This window comes from Myzus persicae, unplaced genomic scaffold (assembly GCF_001856785.1).
Source record: "Myzus persicae strain clone G006 unplaced genomic scaffold, MPER_G0061.0, whole genome shotgun sequence".
Classification (NCBI taxonomy): Eukaryota; Metazoa; Arthropoda; class Insecta; order Hemiptera; family Aphididae; genus Myzus; species Myzus persicae.
In genome coordinates this window covers 1-13842 of record NW_019101363.1, presented here as the reverse complement: position 1 = coordinate 13842, position 13842 = coordinate 1, and the positions used below count along the sequence as shown (strand labels likewise).

The window sequence follows — 13842 nt, the reverse complement described above, 5'->3', positions numbered from 1 at the left end:
ATCGTATCATGATAAATTGCAATGTTTTTATACTTAATGAAATGAAATTATTATTTTTCTCGTCTATACGTTATTATTTTACAGAGCAGTGCTTTTATTTTTATTTTTTTTTGAATCTTCAACTCATACAAATATAATGTGTTTATCAGCAATTTTACATTCAATTTGACGTAATAACTGAATTCAGGTACCCGCTGATTTTCAAACGACTATAGAATTTATCAAATACATATTTGTTTTAATAATGAATACCCAGTGAATGACCTCGTGGTTGAGGCCAACAATATACATATTATGTGTCTTATGATAGGTATTACTTTAAGGATTTAAAGCCATTAAAAAATGTTCATGCAATAATTTATACCACGGATTTGTAAATACTAAGTGGATCTTTTGTTATTTTTGTTATTAAACTTAAGTTCCGTATGGCCATGTTGACTTTGTCAGTGCTGAAATCACATTTTATTTAAGTAGGTAGGTACTCCGCGACATAATATACTGAGCAAATGAGCGAAAGCCTCGGATTGCGAATCGTGAATATTTATTATTTATGACTGAAATGCAAAATAAATATAATATAATATAGTTATAATGAATAAGTAAATAAAATCTTTCTGAACATTTTTTTTTTAAATGTATGATCAGAAACTTATTAGGTTCAGAAAATTAAAAAAAAAATTGAGTACAGGGAATTGATTTAAAGTTGTTACTACATAATAATATCAAATAACGAATTATAAAAATATTGATATCTATTATAGTAGTTATGAGATCAACTAAAACTTTACACTTTTGGCCAAAAATAACACTTGTTCGCTTATAGTAGTGATAGAATATTAGGTCGGTTTTCAGAAGATAAGTCTGATATACGAGAGATCTTCATTTGTTGTCATTATAACTACGCACACGCGAATGCGATACTCACGCGTGACATAGAATATAATATTGTCTGTAATTTTGATTGTATGGAAAATGAAAGGTTTAAATTTACTTAAAATATGTGACAACACACAATGTCACATAGGTACGTATAATTTGCTGTAAATGTATATTGCAGTATTTGAAAGGCTTACACTAAAACATACGTAGTTTCTCATAAAGATTTCTAGGTACAAATCTCAGCAGCTACGTGATAATGAGAAATAGATAAATAAATTCATATAGCTTTTTCATACATACATCATCAAGAATGTCTTAAACTGTGCAAACGTTTTTCATTTTGATTTGCAGAACGCCTTAAAAATAGTCGTTACAAGTCATTCCAGCTACCAACAAGATGCTGTAGGTTATTTAGAAAAGGGCATATTTAGTAGTTGATTTACCACTTCCGTTATTTATATTAGTTGTTATTGTTTTGAGGAAATTCTGGACTTACGGTTTTATTATATTGTATATGCTTGGATCAACTGCATTAAAAATACTAAAAATCGCCTGTTCAAAACACCATCAATGTGCCCCCCAAAAAAGAAAAGTTTTGACACAAATATAATGTTCTTAATAACCATCAATAGACAATTTGAAACGAAAACTAAAAAAAAAAAAACAATCATAAAAACAAATATACGACATCCTACATAATATGTTATCCGTCGGCTAGTAATTTTATTTAAATTGTCCAAATAATTTAAATTCTTGATTTATTTCTTAACGAATTACGCCATTTTTGAAAATCATAAATTTTAAATAAATTTCGAAAACAACAATCATCTAACTACTGACACTAATTTAAATATAAATTATTAATTTAATAACAATAAGTCAATCAGACACTAGTCTTATCGTTTATATTTATTTAATATTAATTCGTCGCCAGGTTCTCCTAGAATATTGACTCGAACTATGTTGTTGAAGAGCATTTGCAAGTTGTCCGGTAACAGCCTGGAAGAAAATAACAAAATAATGCATTACTGAGTTTGTTTTTTTCTCTCGTGTAATATAGATCGTCTTAGAAGAACGTTTGACAATGAAATTTAAGTTTTTATCTTACCTAATTATTCCCGTCATTGTCAGCATGTGGCCGGGAACCGAGAATATCCTCTGTTCTTCCAGTATCCCTTTCATCATTTGACTACCGGCTACGTGAGTAGGTATTTCGGGCAGTCTAAGTACAAACGTTCGTCGGCCATTAATAAACAATATTTAATATTATTCTTTAACGTAAAACACTAAAAAGTTATGTTCTCGTATATTAGATAGGCATCTGGTTTATACCTGATATCTAAAAACGAAGTCACTTTCGGGTTGGTTTCCACAAAATAAGGCAATATAGTCGTGGTCTTGACGTCAGTGTTGAACCGTTTCAACTCGTTGTGCAAACATTCCATCATACCTGCGTACATCGTGTGCAAACGTCAATTATATTTTTTACTTTTTATGCTCCTTATAAAAAGTGCTGGCAGATAGCCCCCGAATGGCAAACATTATTAAAAACAATTGTTTTAACATTAATATACACAGCAGAATGGATGAATTGTAAAATGAATAAAGTGTCTTTTTATTGTTTTCGACTTTTTGATTATTGAGGATACAATATTATGATCGGCCGTCCAGAATCAACTTAGAATGAATAGAAATAAAACCGAGATACATTGTTTTTGAATTCCTTATTTTTTTTTATCAACGATATTACCCACATTGTAGTGTAAAAGTTACAGAATAAAAAAATCGGGTAAATGGATGTCGCTGTTCTGTACATTATAGTTGTCTAGGAGGTCGCTGTAATGCCCCCCCTCCCCCGGGCGGTATTTCGTGATTTTTTAGAATTTTATCAAAATTCTAAGTTTAAACTCACATAAAAAACTATTGTGAATTTACGCTCAACTTTTTTTTAAATTTCTACTGACAGAAATACTTACGAAGAACCTTGTATTACATTTATTACAATTTTTTTGACAGAGAGCAACATTTTTTATCGACATGAATTTAAAAAAATAATAATAATAATCGAAAAATTCATATGCCTATAAATAGTTAAACACAAGTCAAAATATTTTAAAAATTTCATGATCTATAGAAAATGCAAACACAAATATTTAGTAAAAATTTCACGTATCTACGATAAAATTGTTTAGAGTTACACAAAAAACCAAAATCGATTTTTTCGAAAACTGGTTTTGCGTACAAATTCTGGATTTTTCTCAATTATTTGTTTGTTTTTCCTGTTGCTTTTGAAAACTATTGCTAATTTATAATGTTGACCTGATGAGTACACCAACTAGATTCATTTTGTTACCAGAAAAGTTGTTGTCGGAGAAAATCGAAGCACTTTTACTGCAAGAAACAGTGATGACAGAAACGAAAAAAAAATTAATTAATAAATATAAAAACACACATAATTGTCAATTCAATACATTGATCGCTCGGAATCTAAAAAAACATTTTTGTCTTGACTAGGTATTTAATTATTTGAACAGCCGACGCGTGCCTACAAAGTTTTTCGATTATTGACATTTTGAAATCATTCGAATTACACAGTGAAACTGTAATAATAGTTCTAGTAATATTTACCATTTATGCCCCATTTGGTAAGTGTGTACGTGGAAATATTAGCTACACCGGCCATCGAAGACATCGACGACATGGCTACGATGTGTCCATGGTTTCTCTCCAACATCGATGGAAGAATTTCTCTTTTCATCTGCGTGGAAAATTAACAATAACGACAAATGATTATTATTACATCGATCGCGATCGGATTTCCGTATTATTTTATGGACATTTATCGTATAAACTTTACCGAGTTAAACTGCTGAACGCATTTTATTGCATCGTAATAATTTATTTGAACAGGGGTTGGGGTTTTTGAGCTGTCATTTTTTTTTTCAGGTGGTCATAACACGCGGTTCCTCTAGTGGAAAATGTATCTCATACTGATTATATTTTAATGCCACTTTTAGTTTGCATTTTCTTTTTAAAATTTTACAAAATACTAAAAACAAATTGTTCGTGGGTTTTAATGACATTTTTCAACTTAATAGCATTTAATTAATGAAATATTGGTTGCTTAGCTAGACATCTGACAGAAATAGAAATATTACAGTACAATATATTTTTACTGTCGTGAAAAAAATCATATTGGTATTATAGGTACACCGTAGCTTATAAGGGGGAACGAGTTTGTCTTCAGTGACTTCAGCCTTGCCTACACGGCCGACCAGCTGGTCACACATGCACACATCATTTTTCTCTAACTGTTGTTAGCCTACGTGTCAATAGTTATTCGCTTTTAAAATGTAAATTGCTACTTAAAGTCTGTTTTTCATTTAGTGTTACGATATTGGTCTTTAGAATATTTCATCAAATCAGAATCAGCAAAAAAATTCACTATTAGTTCATTTACTAAAATGTATTTTTCAATTATGATTTCAGATTTAAAAGTCAGAAGACCTAACTCTACATTTAAGCATTATTATTTTATAATAGAATATATAATATTTTTTTCTAATTTTAAGGTTTAAGCTATACATTTTACCGAGTGGTTTTAGGGATTTTCTTAGTTTTTTTTAGCATATTCTTACTAGACGTTAAACATCAAAAGCATTTTTTCATATTATATAGTTGCCTAGCTACAGTGTATTTATTAACCTGCAACGAATATCTAAAAGAGTTCAACTGGTATAACTCACCCAAATATGTGCCATTAGGTTGACATTGACCTGGTCCGTGATGAATTGATCCTTCGCTGGATCGATGTATAAATGTCCCCATACAATTCCTGCGTTGTTGATGAGTATATCAACCGGGCCTAAATCGGCTCTCACCTTTTTGTGCAGATCTTTGATCTGTTCCTTTTTCGAAACGTCACATTTGTAGCTAATGGCAACGCCCCCGCTATCTTTAATTATTTGAGCCGTTTCATAGTTGCCCATTTCATCGATATCCACGCAAGCAACTTTTGCACCCAGTTTACCAAATCTAGTCGCAAGTTCACGTCCTAATCCCCGAGCAGCACCAGTGATCTAAAAAATATAATACATACAAATTAGTAATAAAAATTGTTTTTTTTAAATTTTAACTAGACAATTTTTCTTTTAATTTAGGTACACAGTTTTATACTTACAGTGAATAATATTACACAACTAATCATTGAGTTTGAATTAAATTGATTTTGTTAAGAAATAAAAAAGTAATCAACATAACAACACAAGATATCATTAGGACATTAGATATAGAACTAAAAGCTAACTTTAAAAGTCAGTTCACAATAGGTAGTTGCTTTTTTTTACAATCTCGAATATTCTACTTAATATTTTAGTGTAAGTAATCGACCTACCTAGATTTAACCTAGATCTAATCTAGATAATGTCTGTGTTAATAACCTAGTTACCTGCTGGTAATGTTATATTTCTCTAAATGTCTATATTATTTTTATTTAATGCTTTATAACGTATTTAGATACGGATTAAATGTGGTAATTAGATAAATATTATAATTTTCAATAATCTGTAAAAATAAAAACAACGTATTGTACTATTGCATTGAAAATGATTATTTATGTATCTTTAAAATATTTTATCAACATTTGATGTGATAAAACAATACAGTTACATAAAAATGTTGATATAGTTTATCTTCGTTGTTGTTGTTGTTGTTACGTTCGTGTATTTTACAATTGTAATAGATGTGACGAGGTATTTTTGCAAATATATACAAACATGATAACTTAAAAAATAACGATAGTATAAAACTTTCACTAAAACAAACAATAGCTTAGTAATTAAAATTAAAAATATTTTTTTTACCGTCAACATTTACAAATTATTTTATTCATACTTTGTTTCGCCGTATTACGGTTTCGTTTTCACAAAAATATGAAAAAATAACACACAACTACATGGTGTATTTTTCTGCAGTATTTATCTGTGTAACTTGTTATTTTAGATAAACTGTATATATAGTGTGCACAACAACCCTTAGCGATTTCCTCGCATATAACACGATCAGTCGTATTGTATTGCATTTAAATAAATAGACCGCCCGCGGGCTCGTTTTAGGTGTTCAAAAAATACATTCCTCATAATATTATGCACTGACGTATATATATATATGTGTGTATGGTAATAACGTAAAGACGTTTTTAAAAATATTTCTCACTGTCAAAGAGCAAAAATATAAGCTTGATCAAGATAACTGCTGCAGTCGTACATGGATAGGGTACCTTTTATTTGCATGAAATGCCTATGCTTTTTTTATTTAGGGTTATGTTTTTTGAAGCCCATTCATAATGGTCGAAACGTGCTTTGACGGCACACGAACAAATCAAATACAACACACACGATTCGTGCATATACATACACTATAGGTATACGATACACTGAAGCCGGTCTCATCTTCTGAAGATTTATAATATTTGAAATGTAATGCTTCAAATCGTATGAGGCGGCCTCAAGAGTGTTATGCAAATTCGTAATAGTATTATTAGAACGCTGATTTGTACGCACTAAAAAGTATCAAAATACGACATAAACTATAATACAATATAGGGTCAAAAGTGTGGAAATAGAAGAAAAATCTTTTAACTGTGTAATATATGGTGCAAAAATGTACGATTTGTATTCGATAATTATTTTTACTACCTGGCCTATAAATGTACTAGGTATTGAAAATAATTTTAAACAAACCAAAGAACTTATAATTATAATCATTACAGGTAACTAGTTAATAAGCAAAATTAATTTGTAATTTTATAATTTATGATGATTTCATCATTAAATGGTTATTTGCTTGACGACAAAATATCATTTTAAGTAATGATAAACAAGTTTATACATTTTTCTGTTCTATAATCGAACAATTTTGAATTTTATCAATATATACACAGATATGTAAGAACCATTAAATGTACAATGATATGGAAAAATAATTATACTACGATAATAAAGATTACCTACTGACAAAAATTCCAAAAAAGGGAAAAGAAAAAACATGCAATTGCGTAAGAATCCGCGCTCCAACTATTATACTAAACAACATATAATAATAGAAAAAAATGCAAATAACATCAACCTGTACAAAACCCTATAATAATGGCCTAGATGTCTATCTATTTAATGATCAATAAAAAAAAAAATTATATAATGAGGTTATGTGTCGTAACTGCTCAATACCTATTCACTTTACATTGAAATCGTTCACCTTGCTGATTATTTAATTTGATATATTCCAGATGTACACAAATATTGTTCTGCGGTAGGTGTGCGCGAATGACTTCTGATCAAATTCGGCGATCTATCCATACCCGGGCGATTTGTCGCATAACCGTTAAACATTTTATATTTTTAATATTATCTTCGAATAAAAATCAAAGTTGTAAAATGTTGTGATTCATTACAGGCGACTGTAGCGAGTAAGAAACTATTCAGATGTATACAGCACAAGTATTTTTTTTTTACACTAGACCATTAACATATTATAGTGTAGACCTACCTACGTCATGTATTTTATAATGCGTGTAATAACTAGATTTCTCACGGAAGAAAAAAAATATTTAGCTTTTAACATCCTGTTGACCTTTTCGTTGTGTTTCTTGATAAATCATAGACGGTGTAGTTTTCTAGGACTATTGCGATACGAATTACAATTCAATTTTGAGAAGAGTATTTTATTTTGGAGTATGAAATTATTAAAAAATGTGTATGCTGTCGTTCAGAAAGGAAATACATAACAATTGTAACTTGTATAGGATATCTTATTTTTTTCAAAAAGTTTGATTTGTCAAATGACTTCAAATGATGTAAAAAAACATATTATTTTCAAAAACGTATTTACTGGTTTATTTACTTTTCAGGGTAATGAGTATCTACCGTTAAAATACTCACTCAGTAAATTTTACATTATTGATTCGTGTCGAAAAACACAAAAACACTCGTCTTTCCCTGAAACTGTAACGTGGAAGTTAATCAAAAGTCTTATGTAAAATATACATTCCAATAATATTTGCATTGTGTATAGACTATATTGGTAAATTTTGGGCAACGAATTTATGACTTGAGGCAATGAAACTTTAACAGTTTCTGCGACAAGAACAGCGTGAGGGGATAATAATGATCGTGGGATGTAATTTTGGAACGTAAGAGCTTTTAAATTCAACGGAAAAATGTCGACTACCGACTGATCCTCGAACTGATCGATGGACGTACTTCACCTTGAGCCTATTATATGGGTATGCACATAATATATGTGCCAAGTGCCTACGATACAAATACGCGCGTAAATAATTATCCCACCGAGTGACCTTGAATTTTTTTTTTTTTTTGGTCTTTAGTTTTAATAACATAATAACAAATAATATCATATTTTTTTATTACGTCCATTCATGGTCAATGGCCGATGGCCGTGGCAATGAGCAATGTCAAAATACACTGGCTATACAATATTGCACATTATACACACACATACGTCGGCTATGCTTTGGTTTTATTTTAAATGCGTTTTGTGCACAGTTACACATCGTCGGCCGTCGTTGTGCATTGTTACTCGAGACATGGTCCGCGTTTCGCGACAGACGACAACAGACGATCCGATCGATGGCCGCCGAAATCGGCTGCGTTGTATTAGTCGCAGTTAGACGTAGTTACGACTGAGCGCACAACTCACCAACACGACTTGTCCCTTGACGCACTTCGGCTCGACTGGAATGAATTTTTTCAAAATCGCCCACAAAATTCCCGGCACCAGCAGCACGGCGAACACCGCCAATTGGAGGACCATCTTCAGCGGGTCGGCGGGCAACCGGTTGGGCGGCATGGCGCGTGCGGAAAAGAAAAACGAACGATTGCGATCCTTCGGCGGAGATGCGGCGAAAAACGTACGTGTCGCAGCGCACACGGACCACACTATAATAATGCGCGAGAACAATATCTGCGGTTATTTCGGTATGGACCTGAGTCGGGGTGGCGGTAACGGCTGTGAACAGCACCGGGAAACCTTGACGTGTGCAGATATGATTATTATTATTTCCTGGGAAAACGGGTTAACAGTATGATCACAGTCGGTACACATTATTACAATTATTATTATTATTATTATTATTTAATCGCCTTGAGCAGTGAACGACGTCGAAAATAGGTGAAAGTCATATCACAGTCGTCGTCGTATCACTGCATCATTGGCGATATGCCGATGCATACCATAAAAAACGTACCTACTATGGAACATCGTTTTTAAGTAGGTGCATACCTAGATTATGGTATCGTGTTATTGCATTATTATTGTGGAGTACCTATACAATATTATATAATATATATTATACGGAGTACCTCGAAATAGTCACGTTCGAATTGTGACACTTGCTCTCAACCGTTTTTCAAATTATGTCATATTATTGAAAATTATGCGAATCATTATTACTTCTGATAACCCGAGACTCCGTTGTAGTGCAAAATAATTATGCGACATCCCAGGCTGAACTCGCCTGTTTTCCGTAGGTAATAATTAATATTTAATCAGATCGGTGTAGACACGAAACTGCCAACAGCTGTAACTGCAAGCAATGCGTGGACCTAATTACCTACGATATTAGTTTTCCGGGGAAGAATTGCTTTATTTCCTTGCGGATATGTAAGTACGTTTTCTGGAGCTGAAGGTTTGATCGAGCACTATTGTTTAGTGTTTTTTTTTCTTTATCAATACAAAGACAAAATTACAACTCAACAAATTATTTATGTAGGCAATATAATATTTTAATAATATTTAATTTACTTGTTTATGGGAAGATGGCCGTCTATAACTGTATGTCTTCGAGTTCGCTCGTTGGTTTTGGTGAACGATGTCGACTTAACTGAAATGTCTCATATTAATATTGGCTTGAGTAATAATTTTTACGGTGACGACACGTGTCAAATGTGAATAAATTATGATGGTCAATTCTATAGTGTGTATTTAGTGTACAATTAATACTGTATAAGGTATTAAGGTGTAATGAACTGCAATCAAAAATGGTAAAACTATACATACATGATTTTGGTTCTTTGGCCATATATCGAAGCGTATACTTACGTATAATGATATTATATTCAGAACAAACCAATGAACCATATATTTTTAGTTTTTATTAATCTTGTTTGTCGAGGAATCCCAAATGGTTTTTATGATACACATTATTTTACTCAGCTTTATAGGATTTTACGCCGTCAAAACAACAGTAAAGTTGTGATAATAATATTATATTATTATTATTTTTATTGTACTTTGATATGTTTTTGTTCCAACTTTATAATATGTAATGCTGCAGGTAAATGCATGTACAAACTCCAATGTGAAATTGTCTCACAACTGTTATATCAACTAAAATTTGAAAAAAAAAAATCAAATAATAATGTTCGTTATGATAAAATCAAATACCTACCTACCTGAACAGTTATACAGTTGTCTGTATGAGACAATAACTACGCTTTTGTCTCACGCCCTCAGATGATTTACAAATATGCAACAATACCTCTTCAAATGATCAGTTTATTTTGTATTATTATTTTTATTCACCCCACAATAATAATAATAATAATAATAATAATAATAATAATAATAATAATAATAATAATAATAACAAGTTGTCTTTACGGTGAAATATTACTCATATTGTTTGCAATAATAATTATGAATGCATGTACTAACTGTTTATGTGTTGGTCTTTTTACAAAAGATTTAAAATTTTAATTATGTTAAATCATAGTATTGTGTCAGGCCTCACTCTTTTTATTACGCTTACGTATCATTACGCAATAGACACAGTTCAAATATTTTGACTTGCATTTACGTAACTAAATGTTTAGTTTACATAATATGCTAATTTTTTGGTAGCATGTACCTATTCCAAGACTGCTACTTACCAGTAACAACAATTGTTTATATGGTTCAGTATGACTGTGCTTACCATTGTAATTAATGATACTAACTAAATAGGTAGGTACAATTAATTTGAAAAAAAAATTAGTTGCTACTATGTGTACCTACTGATAATTTCAAATATTAGATTGGTAAGTACTTAAGTTTATTTTCTTTCACATTTTTCATGATAAAGATTATCCGTTGAAAAGGAACTATTCCCAAAAATACCATTGTTAAAATTATACGGTACGACAAAATATTTAAAGTGGGTTCCATAGCATTATAATATAATTTGAAAGTAAACCGCAACATCTAAAGCAAGCAACCACAACAATATATATTTTGTATGAAAAAATATATATATACCTATTTAATAATAAACTATTCAAAATTCAAATGAACAAGTTTTAAAAAGGTGCTGTTTGATGAAATATTACCGATGTCAAAGGTCATACTAAAATTACTTTTCTTTAAATGTCAATTTGTTTCTTTGGATATTTTCCAGAAAAACAATATATTGCTAAATATGTTTAAAAACAAATAGTATAGATAGTATGGGACGAAGTTTAATCAAAAAGATTGATGTAAACTAATGTTATCTAAAGATTTATAGAGTTTTAAATATTTTTAAACAAAATATTAACAACTCATACTTTAATAACTAATTGGTGCAACTAATGGCTATGGTATGGCCTGCACCTTCATTAAAACATTTAAAATAACTATTCATTTATAATAATAATAATATATCATCATTTTACTCACTGTGTTCCGTGTACATAATATATTAAAATAGTATTGTGTGCTGCCTAGAAATTTTTTTCGGGGGAGGTTCAATATGTTTACCACTAGCCTAATCAAGTTCAACACGTATATATTTTATTAAGATCAACTTGATGAACAATTCACCCCCTCCCCCTAGGAACTCCCCTGTCCATTGTTATTTTTATTTTTAATTCATCCCAGTATAATATCATAAGTATTAAGTTCACGCTCAGTCATTCAATCAATAAAGTTTGTGTAATATGTTAAGTAATTTTGACTTTGCATGGTCACTTACTTATCACGAGTTAAACCGGCTATAGAACATAATATCTAGAGTATGTATGAATAACCTTACCCACCATACCTGTTTATCAGGTCCCATTACTTTGTATATATTTGCAATATTGACCATAGTTAAAGTGTGTAAGTGAATCATTATGTCTGTAAATTATACCCATGTTTTTATTCCGAAATTTACCGACGTCACATTTTCTGTTCAAATAAAATAAAATTTGATTGCATAATCAAAGTGGTTTTAAGTGGGGGTATGGCATGGCTACGAGAGAGGTATTATAATTTGTGTTGGGCCTGTATCTTCCCAAAAATTACCTTCGGACTTGTCTTTCCAGATTACCTTCACTCGAGAGACCGACACTATTGTATTAGTACCTATATCTATATTCATTTTTCGCCTATTTACTGTGACAGGTAATTATTACTGTTTGTATGGCGATCGCATACAAAATCGAATAATATGTTATCCTTGATAACTTATCAATACTAACTTTTATAACTATTTTCTTAATATTTATTAATAGTCGATGTAGAAATATTTTCCGGTATATAATCTAAAAGCTTCTAAAAAAATCATTATACTATATGTCGATTCATTCAATTTTACTGTGTATCATTAAAACCAACCGATGATACCTACCTATGCTTCATAGCATATTAATAAGATTATGCATTTAATTATTATGTTCGGCGGAGAGCTGCGCCGGAATAATGGAACTCGTTAAAATGCATCACAATATATTAAACGATAAAGCACTTTTGTGTTGGTATCCACTCAATATCTAATCGAAAAACATGTGTTCTATATAATAATGGCACTCAGCGAGTTTGTGTATGTTAGTTATCTTTTTTTATATTTTTACTGGAAAAAAAAATGAATACAATTTTAACAAACAGTTTTTGGGTCATTGATTATCAATTGTCCGCGGATCGAGGGGACGGAGAAAAAGGGCAACGCGAACAGACATAATACCAATTGTTATCAGAATATGTATTAAGATGTTTGTTCCTGTTTATTCTTGTGGAAACATATACCTGGGGTCAGTAAAATGTCACAGACAGAAAAGATTCAATAAATCGTCGAACACTTTTTGTGTCGTGAAAAATGCTTTTGAGCCCAGTGTATAGCATTATAGGATTTAACAGCATTAAAATTTTTTAGAAAAAGTGTTTTTTAAATTAAATCCAATTTTATTATTTTCAGTTTAAAATGAAATGTTATCTGCAGGTTATACAATTTTTAGATTAATTTTAATTGTTTAAAACAGTTTACTTTCATACAGAAACACAGGAATATCATCGTGTTATTAAAATCTACTTGAAGGTTAAATTAAATAAAACACGACGCGTACTTGTAGTTATGGTACACAATAATAAAAATGAGCAACAAAGTATTATGCGTTTGCCAGTTTACCAAATGAAAAAAAAAAATCTTTCAATATAAATTTTCCTAATTATGTGTACCTATTATAGAGTACCTGAATTGCGGAATAAAAATCCCCGAGAAAAAAAATCCCCGACCATATGGAAAAAAAACCCCAGACTATAATATTTGTATATTACTCACAATCACATGCAAATTATTGAAATATTATTTTTTTAAATGCTAATTAGTGTAATTACTAATTACCATCATTATTAATAATTGATTACAAATATATACTTAATACTAATAATATTGTGTGTTTTATAATGCTGCGATATTATGTATAATTCTGTAAAATTAAATAACTAAGATAATTTTTTTTTTTCATTACTTTAAGTTATTTTCTAATGTATCTAATATTATATACGATATAAGAATTAAGAACTTAAAATATTGTGTATGGTGTAGTACTGTAGTGTGTATAGGTTACACACTACTAGGTACCTTTGATAACTGATTTTTTTTTTTACTTTGATTACCTATATTAACTATTGTTTGATAATAATTTTTATTTTAATTTTATAATGTTTTAA

General features: G+C 30.4%; 1 protein-coding gene and 1 long non-coding RNA gene across 2 annotated transcripts; both read right to left on the bottom strand.

The window, feature by feature from the left end:
- Positions 1-1549: 1549 nt before the first annotated feature.
- Positions 1550-8834, bottom strand: LOC111028813 (short-chain dehydrogenase/reductase family 16C member 6-like). The gene is made up of 6 exons (XM_022307575.1): positions 8596-8834; positions 4626-4958; positions 3508-3637; positions 2212-2329; positions 1988-2101; positions 1550-1878 (listed from the first exon to the last, which is right to left on the bottom strand). The coding sequence occupies exons 1-6, from the start codon at positions 8743-8745 to the stop codon at positions 1776-1778; spliced, it is 948 nt and encodes a 315-aa protein (XP_022163267.1). The 5' UTR covers positions 8746-8834; the 3' UTR covers positions 1550-1775.
- A 130-nt stretch (positions 8835-8964) lies between these two features.
- Positions 8965-11038, bottom strand: LOC111028814. Its single transcript, XR_002603944.1, has 5 exons — positions 10346-11038; positions 9997-10284; positions 9700-9923; positions 9258-9618; positions 8965-9220 (listed from the first exon to the last, which is right to left on the bottom strand). It is a non-coding gene; the product is annotated as an uncharacterized LOC111028814 (long non-coding RNA).
- Between the last annotated feature and the right edge of the window lie 2804 nt (positions 11039-13842).